Below are 20,814 nucleotides of genomic sequence, written 5' to 3' on the forward strand. Positions count from 1 at the left end.
ATGCTTATCATTTAAAAAGATATTTATTTTAGAAACCTGTAAGTCAACAATCATCAGAGCTATTGTCTTCTCACAAAAATATGTCTAATTAGCGGAACAGACTAGATACAAAAGAATTAGAAGCATTTGAACTCAGTAACAACTGGAATGCCTGGTAAACTCAACAACATCCACTCCTTGCGGAGCGACTCCCTATTTCACAAGAACTGATCAGAAAACTTGAAAGCAATTTGGGAAAAATAGAGTTAGACCAGCCTGTTCACTTTCCATCACAGTGAGTTCTGATACCCAGCTTGATTACAAAAGGTCATATTTTTTTTTAGCGTGGTAGAAAGTGGATGGACACATATTTGCAACTAAAGCTGAAGAGAATTCTTGACCTATTGATTATCGATAAACTAGAGATTGTTTATAGAAGAATGTAACCAACATGATTAAGGACCTTCAAGACTGTGCCCTATGAGATTCATTTTAAGAAGATAAAGATGACTACATTTGAGAAGAGAAGCTATCATAGACAACAAGCATTAAACACATATGTGTTGTGCCAGATACTGTGCTACAGTGCTGGGAATACAAACCCAAGCAAAAACTGCTTTCAAGGAGCTTCTGTTTTAATTAGGGAAGTTGTTATTTCATCATGTCTAACTCTGTGAACACTCCAGACCCTTCTATTCTCCACTATCTCTTGAAGTCTTTCCAAGTTCATTGTTCCATGATACTACCTATCCATCTCATTCTTTGCCATCCCCTTTTCCTTTTGTCTTCAACCTTTCTGAACGTCACTCTTTTCCAATGAACCCTGTCTTTTCATTACATCCTCAAAACATTTAAGCTTCAGCATTTGACCTTCAAGTGAATAGCCTGAAGTAATTTCTTTAAGCTTTACGAATGGCATCAAAGTCAGCTACCATACTGATGGTAAATTATTTAACTTGAAAAGGCTACAAGCCAAGATTAAAGTGGAGGGAGAGTTGGCATGTGACCTTTTTGTTGACAGGTGATTGTACACTCAATGAAGCCTCTGAGATATTTAAGAGGTCTGCAGAATATGCAGTTTGAAATGTCTCATATACAATTGGTGCTTATGCTAGAAATTATACACATACACACACACATACATGTACATAAATGTGTAGGTATGTATATATTACATATATATATGAATCATATGCATAAAGATCATGGTAAAGTATATGGAAGCTGACGAATTTATTAAGAGAGAGCCCATAGAGGAAGAAGAGGAGAAGGCCTCTAGACACATAGAAGGATAACCCAGAGAGAGCAATGTCAAGAAAGTCCAGAGAATGTCCAGGAGGAAAAAGTTAGCAGTGGTGTCACGTGCAGCAAACAGGTTGAAAAGAATGATGACTGAGGAAAGAATATTAGATTTGTCCATTAAGAAATTGTTGGTCACTTTGGAGAGCAGATTCAGTGGAATGATGAAGTTGGTTACTTGTTTGAAAAAGGTTGGAGTAACAAGAGGAAGTGAAACTAGCAAGAATAAGCAGCTTTTTTTTTTTTGGAGATCCAGTGAGTAGCCATCCTATAGGTGGATGATGTGGACTGAAGGAGTAGGCCATGAGATTTAAGGACAACAAGGAACATGAGGTTAGGGAGTTTGAGGGTGCATCTATGTGATTATTAGTCTCCTAGTATCAAGGCAGCTAAGTGGCTCAGTGGATAGAGTGCCTGACCTAGAATCAGGTTCAAATATGGCCTCAGACACGAGCTGTGTGACCCTGAGCAAGCCACTTAACCCTGTTTGCCTCAGTTTCCTCATCTGTAAGATGACTCAGAGAAGGAAATGACAAACCATTTCAGTATCTTTGCCAACAAAACCCCAGTAAGGTCATGGAGAGTTAGACAGGCCTGAAAACAGCAAGTATGACATGGATTGGGAAGGAAAGTAATCTATAAAGCTATTGAGGTATTGAACTCCTTGAACAAGAAGGGAGAATGATCTGCGGGTCAGAGAACTAAAGCCACTATAACTTGGATTGGGTGCAAATTTAGATTGGAGGAAAGTTTCTAAGTGAAGGAGGTAAATAAAGGGAGATCCTAGGAGTGATGGTGGGGAGCAAGGAATATTCTAACTCCTGTTCCAGGACTAGTTTGTCAGGGGGAAGACTGGAAAAGGGTAAATGTTGTCTTGATTCAGGAGGGGAGGGGGAGAATGAAATCTACAAACTATAGGCCAGAAAGCTTGACTTTACTTCCTGGGAACAATATTTTTTAAAAAATTCTTAAATTTGAAACATTTGCTAAAAGGCAAAAGCAATAATAACCATAACACTCAATAGAATCAAAATATAACAATGCATTCATAAATGTAGGTTAAACTCTGCCATTGATACGTAGAGTGTCTATGAGAAAGAGTAAACACACAGAAACTTACCACAGAGACACATGAGTAGAGAACTGGGGTAACTGACAACTTTGAATGGCAGATCTTGATGTCCTTGGTGCCTTTAAAAAACATTCTTCCTGGGGCAGCTAGATAGAGCACCAGTCCTGGAGTCAGGAGGACCTGAGTTCAAATCCAGCCACAGACACTTGACACACTAGCTGTGTGACCTTGGGCAAGTCACTTAACTCCAATTGCCCTGCCTCCCCCCCCCCAAAAAAAGGAGCATTCTTTCAATTCTAAGCCAAGTATCACCTGCTGCCCAAAATTACTTCTCTATCTGCCCTCTTTCTGGCCTTCACAGGTCTCCTGCTGGGCAAAACTGCTTCTCTGCTATTCTCAGCTACCCTTAAGAAGATGCTATGAAAGTGTTACACTCTTTTATTGCCATGATGTATGTGTTCATTTGCTTTTTTAAATCTCATTTTATCTTTATGAAGATCTGCTTTCTTTCCCACCTTTCCACCACTCACCCCTCCATAGAGAAAACAAACAAACAAAAAACCCAACTCTCTTACAAATGTGTATAGTCAAACAAAACACATTCCCTCCATAGACCATGCCCCCCCAAAATATGCTAAAGTCTGCACTTTGAATACATCACCTTTCTGTCAAGAGGTGGAGCACCTGGTTCATCATGAATCCTCTGGAATTGTGCTTGGTCATTATACTGATCAGAATTTCTAAGTCTCAGAGCTAGGCTTACAACCAAGAATAACCTACCAGCAAAACTGAGTATAATCCTACAGAGGAAAAATGTCCAGTTGTAGTAGCAATTAGATTTGAAGATCTTTCCCATCCATTAATAGGCCATGTGACTTGCTTATGTTACAGGAAGCCTAAGTGGTGGGAGGAGCTTTCTAACAGGAAAAGGAAGTTATGTCACAGGAAATGCAGAGAGAGATGTTATGGCTACTAATGGCTGCCCTCGTGGTTGTTAGAACTGAACAGGCTGACTTAGCTGTACTGTGAGTTTGTTTTTGGGGAAGACCCCAGCAGCGGGTCAGAGAGGCTTTGGGATGGCGAGTCTCCAGGTTGTTATATTGTGTGTGGAATATTTTACTGCTGTGGTAAACTGGATAAATGGCTTGTGGGATATGGTTCTCTGGTGTCTGAATAAATGGTTTACTTCTTCTACCTTCTATGTAGAGAGTCTTGTATACTTTGCAATGCAGAACTACAAAGGCATTTTGACAATTATCATCTACATTGTTATTATTGTCTTACTATTTTATTTGGCAACTAGGAGGATGGGATCGCAAGGTATATGATCTCTAGTTAGAGGTAGAAGGGCTTTTGAGGAAGAAATGGTTGTCCCAGGATGGGAGGATGTAACTTACTGCTCCCTAGCAAAGGAATGGTCTAAGGGCACTGGTCTCTGTGAGGACTGGAAGCAGAAGCTACAGGGTGGAAGACCTAGAGATTTGGAGCTGTGTCTCAGGGAAGTTACTGTTGAGCCAGGAATGGGGATCCCAAGAGTGATCTCTAGACGAGGCTGGATTTTACTCACAACCTATCATATTGTATGTGAACACAGAGACAGACTATTAGGAGAGAGAGCTCAGGCTCAGATGGTTGCTGAAACATCTGAGAATACTTCTATATCACAGCAAGATGGAGAAACTCAAGTGGTAGACTAGCAGGAAGCTAACAGCCTTGTTGTAAATTCAGCTAGAAGGCAGAGGGAACCAAGGAGGTCAAGAGTCACATCAGTTCAGCCGAGGTTGAGCCTAGCAGTCAGCCTGGTTACCATGGTAACAGGCAGAGAATCTAGACAGGAGGATACAATGTCAGAACCTCCAGCACCAAGTGATACTTTGTTGCTCTTTCTCAGAGAGAGTGAGACAGTATCACACCAGACTTCTCAAAGAGAAGTGCGCCCCATAGAGTGGAGGAGGCAGGAAACACAAGATGATACTACTCAGTTTAGGCTGGTTTTGGAAGACTTTACACAGCAGGAAACTACAGATATCTTGAGTAGGTTCACCCAGAGAATGGGAGAATTGTTAATATCTTGGATGGTAAGAATTAGTGATGAAGGGGCTGAAGGAGTGTCTATAGACTCTGTGGATTGTATGAAATTCATAAGTATTAGAATTCTTTTGTGCAGCAAGCTTTTAGGGATTATCATTTGCAAAGAACTAATCAAGCAACCAATTTGTTGGCTTTGGCTGTGACAGGCTGTAAAGAGGAATATCCTGCTGATACTACGTAGCCTTCTGCAGATAGACCCTGGTATTCAATTAGGGATTGTATGAGAAAGTTAAAGGAGGAGGTAATGAAGACTACTATTGCGTTGGGGAATGCTTAAGTTTATTATGAAACTCCCTTAGGAGTCTCTCATAGGAATTTGATAGTTAAGATGGCACCCCCCACTTATAAACATGTAATTCTGACCTTGCTGATTGCAGAAGTAGGGAACCCTCTTTCAGAGGTGCTGGTTAAGATTTCACAGTTAAGTGACTTAGGAGACTGGGGAATTAATAAATTTCCTTGGGAAAGAAGGGTATGTAGCCAATGGATTCAACATCCAACGAATAGAATAACAAGGAGAGAAATGTTTGCTGCTCTAATGAAAGCAAGTGTAGATTTTAGAAGAATACATGGCATTCCAACTGATAAGCTATACAAAATGTACCAAGATAAGGGGCTTAATAGCAAACAGAATAGAGAAGCAAGAACTGCCCCTACAAATCCTACAGATCTTGAACCCTTGTATCCAAGTGAGTCACACCTTCAAGGAAACTAGAGAATAGGCCAATCCCCAGCTCAGATTAATGAAACTCACAGATGGGATTACAGACCCCATATTAGTCTGACTATATATTGGAAGAATGGATCAAATACTACAACTACAGCATTGATAGATACTGGGGCAGAGGCCAGCTTGATTTATGGAAACCCTGATAAATTTAGGCGTGGAACTCCTATTACCATCACAGGACTAGGAGGGGCTGAAATATCAGCCAAACAATTCAAATTGATGATGAAAATTGGACAGTTGCCTAAGAAGAATATACCATGGTCATTGTATCCATTCCTGAATACATCATTGGACTAGATATACTGAAAGGCATGACTCTAAATTTACCTGAGGAGAGATATCAATTTGCAGTAAGGAAGACAGGAATTAATACAGTTTTGGTGGGAAAAGTAAAGATGGACCCAGTCCCTTTACCTGAACCTTCTAAAGTAATTACTTTGAAGCAGTATCGTGTGCCAGGTGGGCAGGATGAAATTGCCAATACTATAAAGGAATATATTGAAGCAGGAGTGTTAGTCCCTGCAGCCAATCAATGGAATTATCCTGTATGGTCAGTATGAAAGTCAGATGGAGCATGGAGAATGACAGTGGCCCATAGACAACTGAAAAAAGTGACTCCTCCCTTGTATGCTGCTGTTCCAGACACTATTACCTTAATAGAAAGGATCCAGAAATATGATGGGACTTGGTATGCAGTTATTGATTTGGCCAGTGCTTTCTTTATGATCCCAATAGACTCCAAACAATGGGACCTGTCTGCTTTCACGTGGCAGGGCTGACAGTATACTTTTACCTGATTGCCACAAGGATGTCAGCACAGCCCAATTATTTGTCACAGGATTGTAGCTGAACATTTGGATGAATTGAAGTTACCTGGTGTACAGCTTACCCACTACACAGATGATATTTTGATACAGGGAGAAAACGTAAAAGAAGTGGAGAAGAGTTTGATACTTTTAATTGAGCATGTGAAAAGCAAAGGATGGGAAATTAACCCTCAAAAACTCAAGGACCAGCTCAAATTGTAAAGTTTTGGGGCATACAATGGAATAAAGGACTGCAAGAAATTCTCCCACAAGCTTAACAAAAGATCCAAGATTTTCTTGTCCCCACCAGTAAGAAAGAAGCACAAAAGTTCATAGGACTATTTGGATATTGGAGGCACCACATCCCACATCTTGGACAAATTTTTAAGTCCTTATATAAAGTTACCAGGAAAAAATACGAATTTGATTGGGGACTTGAACAGAGTAAAGCTATTGAAGAGGCTAAAGCTGCTATACAATTGGCTCTGGATTTATGGCCTATGCAAAGTGGACCAGTGGAATTACAAGTGACTGTACAAGATGACTATGTGAATTGGAGTTTATGGCAGAAACAACAAAGCAGAAATCCACCCTTAGGATTCTGGTCAAGGAAACTACCTTCATCTGGATTACAATATATACCTTTTGAAAAACAGTTGTTAGCTACATATTGGGCTTTGGTGGAGACTGAACAACTGACTCTGGGTCATGAAGTGATATTGAGGCCTGGAATCCCAGTTATGACTTGGGAAATGAGTACCCCAGCATCTCACAGAAATGGAGATGTGCAAGAGGCGAGCATAATTAAATGGAAATGGTATATTCAGAGTAGATCGAAAACAGGCAAAAGTGGAGTTTCTGCCAGTTAGACGTACTGTACACTGACCCCTGCATCATGATGTCATTTTGGTCTTCTTCAAGTACAAAGGGCAACAACGAACAAACTGCAGGAATATCATTTCCCTACTTCTGGAAGTTCCATTCCTCGAAATGCAGCTTAAGATGGCATTAGCTTTTGATCGTCATATCATCGTGCAGATTCATTTGGCGCTTGCAGTTCACTAAAACCCCCAGATCTTCTTCAGAACTGGTTCCCTATGTTACACTTGTGAAGTTGACTTTTTCATATGCAGACATGTGAGTTTTCACTTCTCTCTATCGAATTTTATCTTGTTATACTCAACCCAGTCCTGTTGCCTTGTCAAGATCCTTTGAGACCCTGATTCTGCTCTCCATTTGGTTTATTTCTCTCCTCTTTGTGTCATCTGCATATTTTATGAGGAAGCCATCTATGATTTTATGAAAGTGATAAAAATGTCAAATGGCCCATGGCCAAGCACAGAACTCTGAGGCATTCCGCTGGAGTTCTCTTGCCATACTGACGTTGAATCGTTATGACCTTCTAATCCACTTTAGATCAGTATCTGACACCACACACCACAATAAATGGAAAGTCACATAACCATATAATTTCAACTGTGATAAAATAGAACAAGGAAGAAATTGATGTGGGGTGCTCTTTCCTTCTCTTGCTATCCAAAAGTAAACAAGGCAGACTTAGAAACCTGGATCCTTTACTGCACCAATTCCACGGTAACAGAAGTGGAGTCCCGCCTGTAATGAATGGAGGAATGCTGGGTAGGAAAGAACTTCCGGGAAATGTAGTGCAGTGGTCACATTCTCAGAAAGGCAGCCTAGGTTTAGCTAGGTCCTGATGTCCAGCAGAACCCAGCCCACATTTTACATAGGTCCCTGTCCCAACAGGTGTTTCCTGTCGGCTCCCACATTCCTGTTCCCAAGTGTGCCTTCCTTCAAGAAGTCTTTCTTGAATCTTCCAGTTGTTAACATCCACCCGTCATCATTGCATATTTATTCTGTATCTTGCATTTGTGTCTGTGAAAATGTTGTTCTTCCCTAGTTGAACATAAGCTCCTTGAGGGCAAGGATGGTCAATGCTTTTTCTGGCATCTCCTACCTCTATCAATACCTGACACACACTAGATATTTAACGAGTGTTTGTTGATGGCCTGGTCCCTATCTTGGATGCCTTTATAAGCATAGCCTCTGCAGATGACCCAAAGTCTCATGTGATTTCTCTCAGTAAACTGTACACTTTGTGTCCCATGATCTGGGAGTTTGTGTTAGGATGTATTTGTCTCTGATGGCCTAAGGAAACAATGAAACATTAACTGATCAAGTGCCAGACCAAGAGTCAGGAAGACCTCATATTCTTGTTAGTACTAGTGTCAAAAAGGGCAAGTCACAACCACTAGAGTCCTCAGTTTCCTTATCTGTATGTAACCTATGTCCCAGCCAGCCAGACTCTGGGCCAATAACAATGATTTGGTAAAGTCTTGGGAAGATCCCCTCCATTGTTTTTCTCTGACTCCTATTTGCCGTTGTCCAGTTCCCCTTAGGAAAAGTCTTAATATGGTATGCAGAAAGCTTCTGTGTGCAGCATAAAAAGGAGGAAAAAGTGCTGAAGCTCTAAAAGTAAACTGCACATATCATGAAACGCGTTGTTCCTTCAAACAGAAAGCTCTGAAAACATGTCTGTTAGGCAGTGGGTTTGGGCCTTACAAATGTGTTAATTCCCAGTATCTCTTCGAGATCACTTTTATCAATGATAATTGATACAGGTATTTTCTCATGATTTTACTTATTCTAGCTTCAGATTTTTTTTTCACTGACAAGTTTTAAAATTTTGTGTAATAAAATTATTTTGTTTTTAATGATCACCTATCTATTCCTTGTTTGGTTAATATTCTTCCCGTCCATCCAAAGTTGTCTAAGACACAACCTAACAGGTTCTTCTCATTTATTTTAAAAGAAAATCTTTTATATACAGGATTCAAATCATTTGAAACTAGTGTGGTATATGGTGCAATGCTGATTTAAATTTGATTTCTACAAAACCAGTTGTCCCCAAAATTCTAGTCAAAGAAGTTCTACCTGGAAGTTAAGTTCTTGAGGTTACTTCTGAGGAGTGGAGGTCAAGTAGAGAGCACCTATAAAATTATCCCAAATCTCCCCGGCAAATTAAGAATCAAGGTCAGGTGCAATTAAGTATGAGGTTTCTGGGAGGGAGATGGCTGTGAGCTTTAGGAGGAAAAAAATTTAAAATAGCCAACATGGGAAAGGAGGCATGGATTTGCTTCGTCTACAGGGTTTTCTTTTGGTTTCAATTCTCTCTCAACAAAGGATTGTAATGCTGGCTGAAATCATTCTTATTTATTTTCATTATTTTCATAAGGCTTCATTGCAGCATGAAATATAGGAAACAGCTGGCTAAAGGGCTTTCCACCTACATCACATATCCCAGCCTAAAATGATGCTGTGTAAAGTTTGTGGTGGAGGAAAGCCTTCCCACAATCATTAGTAAATTCACAGTTTCTTTTCAGTATGAATTCTCTGATGGTGAGTAAGCTGTATTTTCAGCCGAAAGGCATTTCCACACTCATTACATTCATAAGGTGTCTCTCCAGCATGAATTCTTTTATGTCGAGTAAGGTGTGTGCTCAAGCGGAAGGCATTTCCACATTCATTACATTCATAAGGTCTCTCTCCAGTATGGATTCTTTTATGTCGAGTAAGGTGTGTGCTCAAGCGGAAGGCATTCCCGCATTCATTACACTCATAAGGTCTCTCTGATGCCTTTTAAGTTCTCGGCTATGACCAAAGGCTTTGGCACATTCATTACATTCAAAAGGTTTCTCACCAGTATGAATTCTCTGATGTTGAGTAAGCTGTGTTCTCTGGCGAAAGGCCTTCCCACAATCATCACATTCATAAGGTTTTTCACCAGTATGAGTTGTTTGATGTTGATTCAGTCCAGTCTTCTGACGGAAAGCTTTTCCACACTCATGACATTCATATGGTTTTTCACCAGTATGAATTGTTTGATGTTCAGTAAGAGCAGTTCTCTGTCGAAAGGCCTTCCCACATTCATTACATTCATAAGGTTTCTCTCCTGTATGAATTATCTGATATTGAGTAAGTCTTGATCTTTGACTGAAGGCTTTTCCACACTCATTACATTTATAAGGTTTTTCACCAACATGAATTCTCTGATGAACAGTAAGTCCTCTCCTCCAACGGAAGGCCTTCCCACATTCATTACATTCATAAGGTTTCTCACTACCATGGGTTCTCTGATGTAGAGTAAGCCCTCTCCTCCAGCGGAAGGCCTTCCCACATTCATCACATTTGTAATGTTTCTCTCCACTATGAATTGTCTGATGTAGGATAAGTTCCTTCCTACAGTGTAAGGAATTTCTACATGTGTCACATTTATAATATCTTTCTCCAGTACGACTTATCTGATGTTGAGTAAGTCCTGACCTCTGACTGAAGCCTTTCCCACATACGTTACATTCATAAGGATTTTCTCCAGTATGAACTTTTTGATGCTGAGCAAGTCCTGACCTCTGACTGAAGCCTTTCCCACATACGTTACATTCATAAGGATTTTCTCCAGTATGAATTATCTGATGTTGAGCAAGTCCTGACCTCTGACTGAAGCCCTTCCCACATACGTTACATTCATAAGGATTTTCTCCAGTATGAATTATCTGATGTTGAGCAAGTCCTGACCTCTGACTGAAGCCCTTCCCACATACGTTACATTCATAAGGATTTTCTCCATTATGAATTGTCTGATGTTGAGTAAGTTGTGTTCTCAGTCGGAAGATCTCTCCACATATATTACATTCAAAAGGTTTTTCTCCAGTATGAGTTGTGTGATGTTGAGTAAGTCCTGATCTCTGATTGAAGCCCTTCCCACATATATTACATTCATAAGGTTTCACACCAGTATGAATTGTCTGATGTTGAATAAGTCCCGACCTCTGTCTAAAGCCCTTCCCACATATATGACACTCATATGGTTTCTCTCCAGTATGAATTCTCTGATGTTGAATGAGTATTGATCTGAACCTGAAAGTTTTCCCACAATCGTTACATGCATGTTTCTCTCTAGTACATATTCTACGATCTTTAAGTAAGCCTAAATTATACCTAAAGGATTGTCCATATTCACTATACTTAGAAAAATTTTTTTTGGAGCATGTTCCATTACCTATCCTTAGGTCTGAATACATTCTGAAGCACTTTCTGTGTGTAACACACTTGTCAAGACTCTTTCCTCCTCTTTCTGATGGAACAAAAATCACATTGCCAATTCTAACATATTTACTATATTCACTGTCTCTTAGCTTATTAGAAGGTTTCCTTTGTGTGATTCTTACTTGCTGAGCACATTTCTTCTCACTGCTTTTTTGACTCTCTAACTGGGCACGCCATTCCTGGACTACTCCCAGTGTGGCAACAAAGGGATCATCTGTTGAGAGTCTTTCCTGGGATAATTCTGCCATTGAAATGCCCAATTCTAGGGATGACTCCTTGTTTTCAGGCTCAGTTTTCCAATCTGAAAGAAATAAAAAATGCAAATATCCTCTTCTTCCTTTGATGAGCACCTAGTGTTTTCTAGCAAAAAAGATTATTTTCTAAACCTCATTTCCTGCTAAACCACTCTTTAGTTTTCTCAGCAATTTGCTATTTTGAGGATGATTCAACAAAGTTGCCACAAATATCCACTCCCATGCCATGCTTATTAAGTCCATTCCACTAATCTATTTTTTAAAAACTGATTAACCAATACTAAATAGTTTTAATCATTACTGCTTTAATCTTGTAGTGCGAAGATCCTCCCATCTCTAGTTTTAAAAATTATTTCCCCATTATATCTTGGATATTTTGTTCCTATATATGCATTTGTCTAATTCTAACCAAATTAAGTTGTATTTAGTCTTTAAAATTTATTTTTATTTAGTTGATACGGCCTACCCATGACCATTAAATATCGCTCCAATGATTTTACTCTTCCTTCAGCTCTGTAATGACTGTTCTACATTCTTATGTTTCTATATTTTGATCCATTAACTACCATATATTTTGTATATATGTAAGTGGAGTATCAATTTCTATCTTTACCTTCTGCAGTTTGTTAGTCAAGCAGAAATGATGATGATGATTTTGAGGGTTCATTTTTCATCCCACTACGTTGCTGGGGTAAATAACCTCAGTCTGTTTTAAGGTTGATTATCTCAAATTTTCTAAGTAAACCATCATATCTTCTTCAAACAGAAGGATTTTTGTTTTCTCTTGGCCAATGGTTACTCTTCTAATTTACTTTTCCTGTCTTTCTGCTTTACATAGCTGAGGTGGATAAAGTAATAGTGAAGACAGGAGTCATCCTTAATATAGAAAAACCACAGAAATAAAAAGAAAAAACAGGATGGAAAGTAGCGTGCACACTTTCCCTAACCGACACACGTCTAAACACAAACACCCAAAGGTTAGGCATCAAACAAGAGGGACCGGAAGTCCTAAGGTAAGAAGGCAAGTTCACCTCTGAGGTATCACTGAACATTGGTGGCATAAAACGAATGTCTGTGTTGGGGCATTTTTTAAAGAAGAGATAAAATTCACGGTAACATCACCTATCAAGGCGAGTAAATCCAGGACCCGGAGGAGAGAAGTACGGAGAATACTTGGGTGAGGCCTAATGGGGAAGAGACAAGAGACGTTGTTGTGTACCGCACGCCAACTGGGTAGAAAGGGAATAAATGAGGAGTGTGGAGACAGATCCAAAGCCTGGTACAGAGTTATGCCATAGCAGCGGGCGCGTGTCTGTGTGTGGAAGGAATACTTCGGTTGTCCAGACATCTGCTGTACTGCATGCACACACTCGGTCTCTGACAAAAGAACTGCCTTCTTGATCTGCCACGGGGATGATTTTATCCTTCACACGGTGGAAAATCCAGGAAGAGGAAATCCCATTTTGAATCTGATTATCACTAACAGGGAAGAACTGGTTGAAGGTATGGAAACCTTGGGGGTGAGGGATCAGTGCCCCTAGTTTTTTCCCCAGTTATTTTTTCTTTTCTCATCTTAGCTGTAATGTCTTTGTTTATGGAAAATCTTTTTGATTTTACATCAAAATTATCCATTTCATCTTCAGTGATCCTTTCTATCCTCTGGTCATGAATTCTTCCCTTAACCACAGATCTACTGGGTAATCTCTTCCTTGTTTCTCTAATTTGTTTAATACCAAATTGTTTTGAGAACTGCTGCTTTGTTGTATATTTGGGATCTAGTATCACTAGGCCCCCTTTGTTTCTACTTTTTTCGCTACTATTTTCCTTAAAATTCTCAATCTATTGTGCTTCTAGATGAATGCTGTTGCTATTCTTTCTAGTAGCACAAAGTAATCTTGTTTCTCTGGAATTCTCTTAAGTATACTGTATCACCTACAAAGTTTTAATCTTGCTTCTTTGCTTATGGTTTTTTTTCTTATTGCTATAGCCAGCATTTCTAGTATTATGTCAAACAGAAAACATGAGAGTTGATATCCTTGTTTTACCCTGATCTTACTGGAAAAAAATTATAATCTAACTCTTTACATATAATGTTGGCTCTTAGTTTTAAATATGGTGTTCATCATGTAAAGGAAAGGTCCATTTATTTCTATATTTTCTAGTGTTTTTAAGAGAAACAGCATTAGAGACAGCTAGGTGGCACAGTATATAGAGCACTGGTTCTGGAGTTTGGAAGACCTGAATTTAAATCTATCCCGAGAAACTTGCCAACTTTGTGACCCTGGGAAAGTCATTTAACTTTTGTTTGCCCAATTTTCTCACCCATAAAGTGTTTATCAGCCTTTATTCAGAGTCTTTGGCTTGCTAAGGAGCTAAAGACCTCATTTTGATCATTTCTTCTTGATTTCCAGGATCTCTATTTTGGTCTTTACTTTGGATTTTTAAAATGCTTTTGTTTTCTAATTTTTTTAGTCTCATGCTCAAATTGTCGATCTATACTTTCCTTTTTTTTTTGTTAATAAAGTTGTTTAAAGATATAAAATTCCAGAAGGACTGTTTTGGCTATATCACAAAATTTTTGATATATTGTCTCATTGTAATGAATTTTCACATTGTCAAATTAATGAGATTTGCTAGAGTTTCTCTGATTTGTTCTTTGACATACCAGTTCTTTAGGACTGTTTACTTAGTGTCTTACTGATTTTTAATACTTTTTCTTCAGCCTTTTATTAAATATTTTTATTGCACTGTAGTCTATAAATAAGATGTGTTTAATATTTCTGCTCTTCTGCATCTGTTTGTGAAGTTTTAGGACCTAATAAATGGTCAAGTTTTGTAAAGTGCCACACACAGCTAAGAATATGCATACTCCTTTCTATTCCTCAAAGGTCTACTATATCTACCTTTTCTAAAATTCTATCCAGATACTTTAGATTATTTTTTGTTTAGAAATATCTAAGGCTGAAATGCGTACATTAAGGTACACTTCAGTTGGCTTTCAAAGAGTGCATAGGAAAGATAGGTAGGACCTGTGATATAAAATGCTACCTGAGAAGTGATCCCAGAAAGGATGGGAGATGTTTAAGGATGAATGCTCCAGTACTTAGCAAATTACTTAGAATACAGCAGGCACTTAACAAATCCATCTTAATTGATCAACTGAATAAATTCTGAAGACAGAAAAGGAAATAGCTGTAGTGAGGAGGAAAAACTGGGATTTGTCTGAAGAGTGGATGACCCAGGAATCTCCCTAATCAAATTAGTCTAAAAATGGAATGTATAGAAAATAAAAGCAAGACTAAGCAATTGAGGCCCATGCCTACAGAAATAGTATTAGGTATGCTAAGCCTCAAAATGAACTCAGGCAGGCAAAGGAAGCTATAGACAATGAGAAGACTGTTGCTGTTGTTATACTGGGAGACAGAGGAGGATCAAAGAAAGGAGCTATGTGTGGAGTGGGTGGGATAACAACACTTGTTTTGTTTCTGTTTTCTCAGGCAAGGCAAGGACCAAACAAACAGGACTAGAGAGTTGATACCCAGTGTAAGCAAGGAGAAAGTAAGAAGTATCTAGTTTTTCCTAATGAATCTAAGTCATTTGGCCCAGATGAAATAGAAACAAGTCCTGAAAGTTCTAGCAGATTTGATGGCTGAGCCACTGAAAGGTCTCTTTCAGTTCAGCAGGAGAGGTGCCATTAAATTAAGAGGTCAAATGCCCCAATTTTCGAAAAAGAAAACAGTCTACATCCACTACAAGCCACTGAGTTTGACTTCAATTCTTGAGGAAATTCTAGAATGGATCACTAAAGAGATGGCTGATAAACGTCTAGAGAAGGAGCAGCAATTGATTACAAAGTTTCAACATAACAGCTTCATTAAGAATGAGTTATGGTCGATTCACATCCTTTTCCTTTTACCAAAATGACTGCACGACGACTCAAAGCATAGCTGTGAACAGCTTGATAGATGGATTCCAAGAGCACCTTACATGTCTCTGATTAGCCCAGTGCTATTTAAGATTTTTAGCAATGCCTTACAAAAAGGCAAAGATCAAATGTGCTCATCAGATCTGTAACTGACACAAAGCTGGGAGGGGTTGCCAACACAGTGAATTGATGTCAGGATCCAAAAGGAGTGGGACAGCCTGAAGCACGGGGCTGAATCTAAGAAGATGACATTCGGTAAGGATACATGTAAAGTCTTACTCTTGAGAATTAAAAAGAACACCTCACAAATAAAAGATCAGAAAAGAATGGTGAGGCAGTAGTTGTTCTGAAAAAGATCTGGGGGTTTCAGTGGATATCAAGTCTGATATGAATTAATGATGCTATGTGCCTGCCAAAAGAGTGAGTGTGATCCTGAATTGCAGAAAGCAATATTCACAGTCCTATTTGCCTCTATTTCTTTTTTCTTTGTTTCATCCCCAAGAAGCATGGAATTGGGGCCAAGAAGATCTGTGTTCTCGTCTTTTCCCCCAGTTCAGCTAATGTAATATTTTTGTTACTGCCAGCCCCAGGTCATTCTGAGGTTGCCCACTCAGTCATACCACTATTCTTTTTGGTTTTTTATTTTCACATTTGTCATGTTGTAAAGAAGAATTAGAACCGATGGGAGGAACCACGAGAAAGAAGAAACAAAACAAAGCAACAACAAAAAAAAAGAGTGAACAGTCTGCTACCATCTACATTCAGACTGGATGTGGATAACATTTTCCATCATGAGTCTTTTGGAGTTGTCTTAGATCCTTGCATTGCTGAGAAGAGCTAAGTCTATCAAAGTTAGTCACTGCACAATGTAGCTGTTACTGTGTACAATGTTCTGCTCACTTCACTCAGCATCAGTTAATATATGTCTTTCCAGGCTTTCCTGACATCCTCCTGCTCATCATTTCTTATAGCATAATAGTATTCCATTACATTCATATACCATAACCTGTTCAGCCATTCCTCAATTGATGGGCCTTCCATCAATTTCCAATTCTTGGCCACCACAAAAAGAGCTGCTCTAAGTATTTTTGTACATGGGGATCCTTTCCCCATATTTATGATCTCTTTGGGATACAGCCCTAGAAGTCACACCACTATTCTTTAGGGACTACAGCAAGCTAACACAGCGAAGAATCCCTATGCCTCTAAAACTCTCACCGGACCCTGATATCCCATCAAGCCGTTGATCTTTTCCTCTTCCCAGCCAAACTTCTAAAAATAGTTGGTACATCTATTTCTCCCACTTCTTTTCCTTTCACTCTTCTAAACCATATGTAATGAAGCTTTCAATTTCATCATTCAGCTGAAACTACCCGCTGCAAAGTCATCGTCCATTTCTGAAATGTCCACTCTAATGACTCTTTATCCATCTTCTGGACCTTTCTGCAGCATCTGACAGAAAAGGGTGCAGGACAGAACTTGCGGTGATACCCCTAAGTCAGTGAGCTACTGAAGGAGAATGAAGGGGAGTGGTCAAACAGGGAGAGAACCAAGAGAAAAAAGTGTCATGAAAATGCAGAGTTGTGGCATTCCCTCATCAATAGGTCACCTGAATGGCTTAATGAGCTACTGCCTGCAAGGCCCAAGCTGCCTCACCTGCACAGCTGCTTCTTTGGGCGACATCTCTTCTTCGCATCGATGGTACTTCCCTGTGTTCCAGCTGGCAGATCACATGTGGTTTGGAAGCTACAAGTCCTGTCCGTTACAAATGGGAAAGTGTTTTGGGCTAGCTGACAACCTTAAGATTCAATCCTAGGCCGTTTCTCTTTGGGGTTAAGAAAGCACAATAGGGACACCCAAAGGGTGGCAAATGGACCTCTGGAGAATACTGTTTCTGATACTAGGAAGTACAAGGAAATAGGTCACAGAATGGATTTAGGCTTGAAGAGAAAATGAGTTCATATGACCTTTCTTGTCTTCAGGCCTCTGTAGAGGGATGTCAGAGGGCAATCTTAGGTCTGAGGGAATGGGGTGGAAGGTCAGTTTGCACCCAAGGGACAACAACATCAAGCTGCCAGGTTCCAGGTATACAAAGTAAACACCTACTCCAAACATCCCTGGAAGCAGCAAGGTACCAGGGAAGAAACACTGGCTCCAGAGGACCTACTGCTGATGGTTGCTACCCGGGTGAATGTGGACAAGTCTCAGTTTCTTCATTTGTAAAATGAGGGCATAAGACTAGGGAGGCTCTAAGGTCAAGATCTAGGATCTTATGACCTTTAACCTGTGAATAGGTCACACTTCCATCCTATCTCTCTTGTCCTCAAAAGGATCAGGAATTACTAGAGACACCCTACAATAGTTACTAAGAGAAGAAGCAAAGACCCTCCAGGGGGCAAATTCTGAGTTTCCCAGGAGCAGCCTGTGGTCCTCACCCAGACAGAGAAGGTTCCTGTAGTTCTCCAGCATCACCTCCTTGTACAGCTCCTTCTGAGAAGGGCACAGCTCCCTCCACTCCTCGAGGGTAAAGTTCACAGTCACATCTCTGAATGTCACTGACTCCTGAAATATCAAATATACTCAGTTAGCCAGGACACATCCCTTATATAGATGTGGGAAGAGAAATTATGTTGGCAGTTGTACTAAGTTTTTCTCAAGAATGTTCAGAGCCTCAGTGTTTTCACTAGACTCTCCCAGAGAGGTCTGAGTTATTGTGACTGTATCTTTTTTATTTTTTCAAGTAAAATTTTTTTCTCTCCCTCCTGCCCTGCCCCCCCAACTAAAAAGAAAAGAACAAAACTCCGGTAATAGATATGCACAGTCAAGAAAAACAAATCCCCACATTGGTCATATCCAAAAATGCATGCCTAATTCTGCATCTTGAGAACATAATTTCTGTCAGGAGGTGGGTTGTGTTTTTTATCATTGCTCCTTTTAAATCACAACTGGTCATTGCCTTCATCATAGCTCTTAAGTCTTCAAAAGCTGATTGTCATTACACTGTTATCGGGATTACAGAAATTGCTCTCCTGGTTCTGCTCACGTCACTCATCACTGTAACTTTAAAGGGCAAATGCAACGCTGTGGAGATGGCAGGGTATTTTTTAACTGGCACCAGGGGTAGGGAAGGGGAGAAAAGGACTTCCAGCAGCCAGCGGCTACAAACTATCTGTGTGCTGCATGTGCTTTGCAAGCATGGGGCCACTTCCCTCTGGACTCTAGAAAAACTGGTAGGAAAGTACATCGCAGATGTGTGTGTATTGGAGGGGAGGGGAGAATGTTTTATACAAAGTGTTCTCATTCTTGTGTTAGTAAATACCCCTTTCTAAAAGCCAGTCCACTATAGTTGACTAAATGCCCCCAGTGGGGGCTCGTGAGCTACTGCAATAGGAAAAGACAGTACCTCGACCCTACATAAAGGACCTAATAACCATGTTCTGTACAAGTGGAAGCTGGCAGAGTGACTTTAGAGCATGTGCTGCACAGATCTACACAAAGCAGATTCATCAGAGATACTAAGTGACAAGGGGCTGGAAAGGTACTTAACAACTAGAGATAAGGAAATGCTTCTGGTAGGCAATGCTTGTAATGAGCCTTTAAGGCAGCGGGCGAGGAGAGCGCACATTCCAGACACAGGGTAGACGTAGCTGATGCAAAGGCAGGAATATGGGAGAAACTAAGGATAGTTTCTTGGGTGATATAGTATGTGAAGGGAAATGATGCGTGAAAAGGCAAGAAAAGCTGTCAGAGGTCGGGTTGTGAAGGGCTTTAAATGTCAAACAGAAAAACTGACACGGGAGCCACTGGAGAATAATGAGGGGAGGGAGGCGGTCAGCCCACACTTTAAAAAAACCACCGTGCAGCTATATGGAGTGGGGCAAGTCTTCCGAGGCAGACGGACCAAGAGAAGACCACTGAGGTGAGGTGATGGGGGAGTAGAAAAGCCGGCAGGGAAAGAGCAGATGGAAGCGATGTTGCTGACATGGAAAGGACATGATTTGGAAACTAACTGGACGTGCGGTATGTGGGAGGCAAGGCCTGAGGATGACTCTGAAGTTACCAACCTTGGAAAATGGAAAAATGGTGCGGCCCTTAGAGAAAATAGGAAAGTTTGGAAGCAGGAAAGAAATACGAAAAGACTGTAAGAGGTCTGCAGGGGAAAGAAAACATTTGGCTGTAAACTGGCTCAGTTTGAGAAGCCTACAGGATACCCAGTGTAAAGAGTCAAAAGTCAAGACCAAAAATGACATTAAAGAAAATGACAGTAATGAATAGGAAATGGAGAGATAACATTTCACAAAAGAACAAACAACCCCTTACCTGGGAGGCCCCGGGAGCCATGGTCTCCTCTTCAGAGCTGCCTCTTCTTGGTCAATCAGAAGGCAGAATTGGGGAAGCAAAGTGCACCATATGGTGGGGGGGGGGGGGCACTGGTCCTCTCTAGAGTCCTCAGGCCCATGGGCTGGGCATCCCCAGGAAAGAGGGGGGTCAAAGGATATTCCTAGAATTTAATCCCATTAAACAAATATTCATTACGTGCTAGATTACAGTGCTGGGTACAGAGGGTAGCCAAGACCTGCTTGGTCCCAAATCCACAGAACGAGATGCCCCTCCTCAAATAACCCAATCTTGGATATGCTCAGCAGCTCCCCACCTCCCTTGGCCTCCTGTGCCTTGAGGTAGGAAGGCTTGAGGCTGCAGCACTCAGTTCCTCCCAAAGCTTCCCTTTAGAAGGCAGAAGCAGGTTTTGTCCTTCATTCTGATTTTTACCTACAACTCTGCTTGGTCTCAACCCCATGGAACAAGATGCCCCTGTGTGGGCATGCCTGCTGTCCTTCAGCACTGCCCTGCCCCCCTTCTAGCTTCCTCTTATGTGTCTTTTCCCATTAGATTGTAAGCTTCTTGAGGACAGGGACTATCTTTGTAACTCCCAGCACTTAGCACAGTGCCTGGCGCACAGTAGATGCTTAATAAGTGCTTTTTGAATTGAATCTGGGAAGAACAGAGATCAAAAGCCTGGTGCTGTATGCTTCTAGCCCTCAGCGTCAAGCTCATGACCTCAGGATTCTGCAAGAGAAGTGACAGCATCTCTCTGGGGGGGGGGGGAGGGCGGGGCGGGTGGCGACAGAGGACAGACGTGTTCTTCCAGGAGAGATGGGGAGAGGCTACAAAGAGGGGTAAGGAAAGATGATTCAATGGGCAGCCTGAATCTCAAGGGACACTGTCCATACCCAAGGAGATCAGGTTTCTGTAGTTCTTCAACATCACTTCCTTCTGGGAAGGGTCCAGCCATCCTTACTCCTCCAGGGTCAGGTCCACACCACATCCTGAAACAGCACATACAGTGTGTGCTGAGGCAGGGGCCATCACTCACCTGCACCTTATTGCTGGGACCTTGGCCCTGAGGTGATCTCCCATTTGCCCTGTCTCTGACCTGTTTGCCCATAACTGTGTCCATGTTGACTCCCCCATTGGACCGTGAGCTCCTGGAGGGCAGGGGCTGTTTTTACCTCTCTTTGTATCCCTGAGGCAGC

General features: G+C 40.8%; 1 protein-coding gene across 1 annotated transcript; it reads right to left on the reverse strand.

Annotated features, from left to right (window-relative positions):
* Positions 1 to 9,361: 9,361 nt before the first annotated feature.
* On the reverse strand, positions 9,362 to 19,645 carry LOC118834329 (zinc finger protein 184-like). The gene is made up of 8 exons (XM_036741778.1): positions 19,601 to 19,645; positions 17,716 to 17,842; positions 16,937 to 17,035; positions 12,687 to 12,868; positions 12,478 to 12,539; positions 10,319 to 10,912; positions 10,007 to 10,150; positions 9,362 to 9,470 (listed from the first exon to the last, which is right to left on the reverse strand). Exons 1-8 carry the CDS (start codon positions 19,619 to 19,621, stop codon positions 9,362 to 9,364), a joined length of 1,338 nt encoding a protein of 445 aa, XP_036597673.1. The 5' UTR covers positions 19,622 to 19,645.
* Positions 19,646 to 20,814: the final 1,169 nt, after the last annotated feature.

Source organism: Trichosurus vulpecula, chromosome 1 (assembly GCF_011100635.1).
Source record: "Trichosurus vulpecula isolate mTriVul1 chromosome 1, mTriVul1.pri, whole genome shotgun sequence".
Taxonomy (NCBI): Eukaryota; Metazoa; Chordata; class Mammalia; order Diprotodontia; family Phalangeridae; genus Trichosurus; species Trichosurus vulpecula.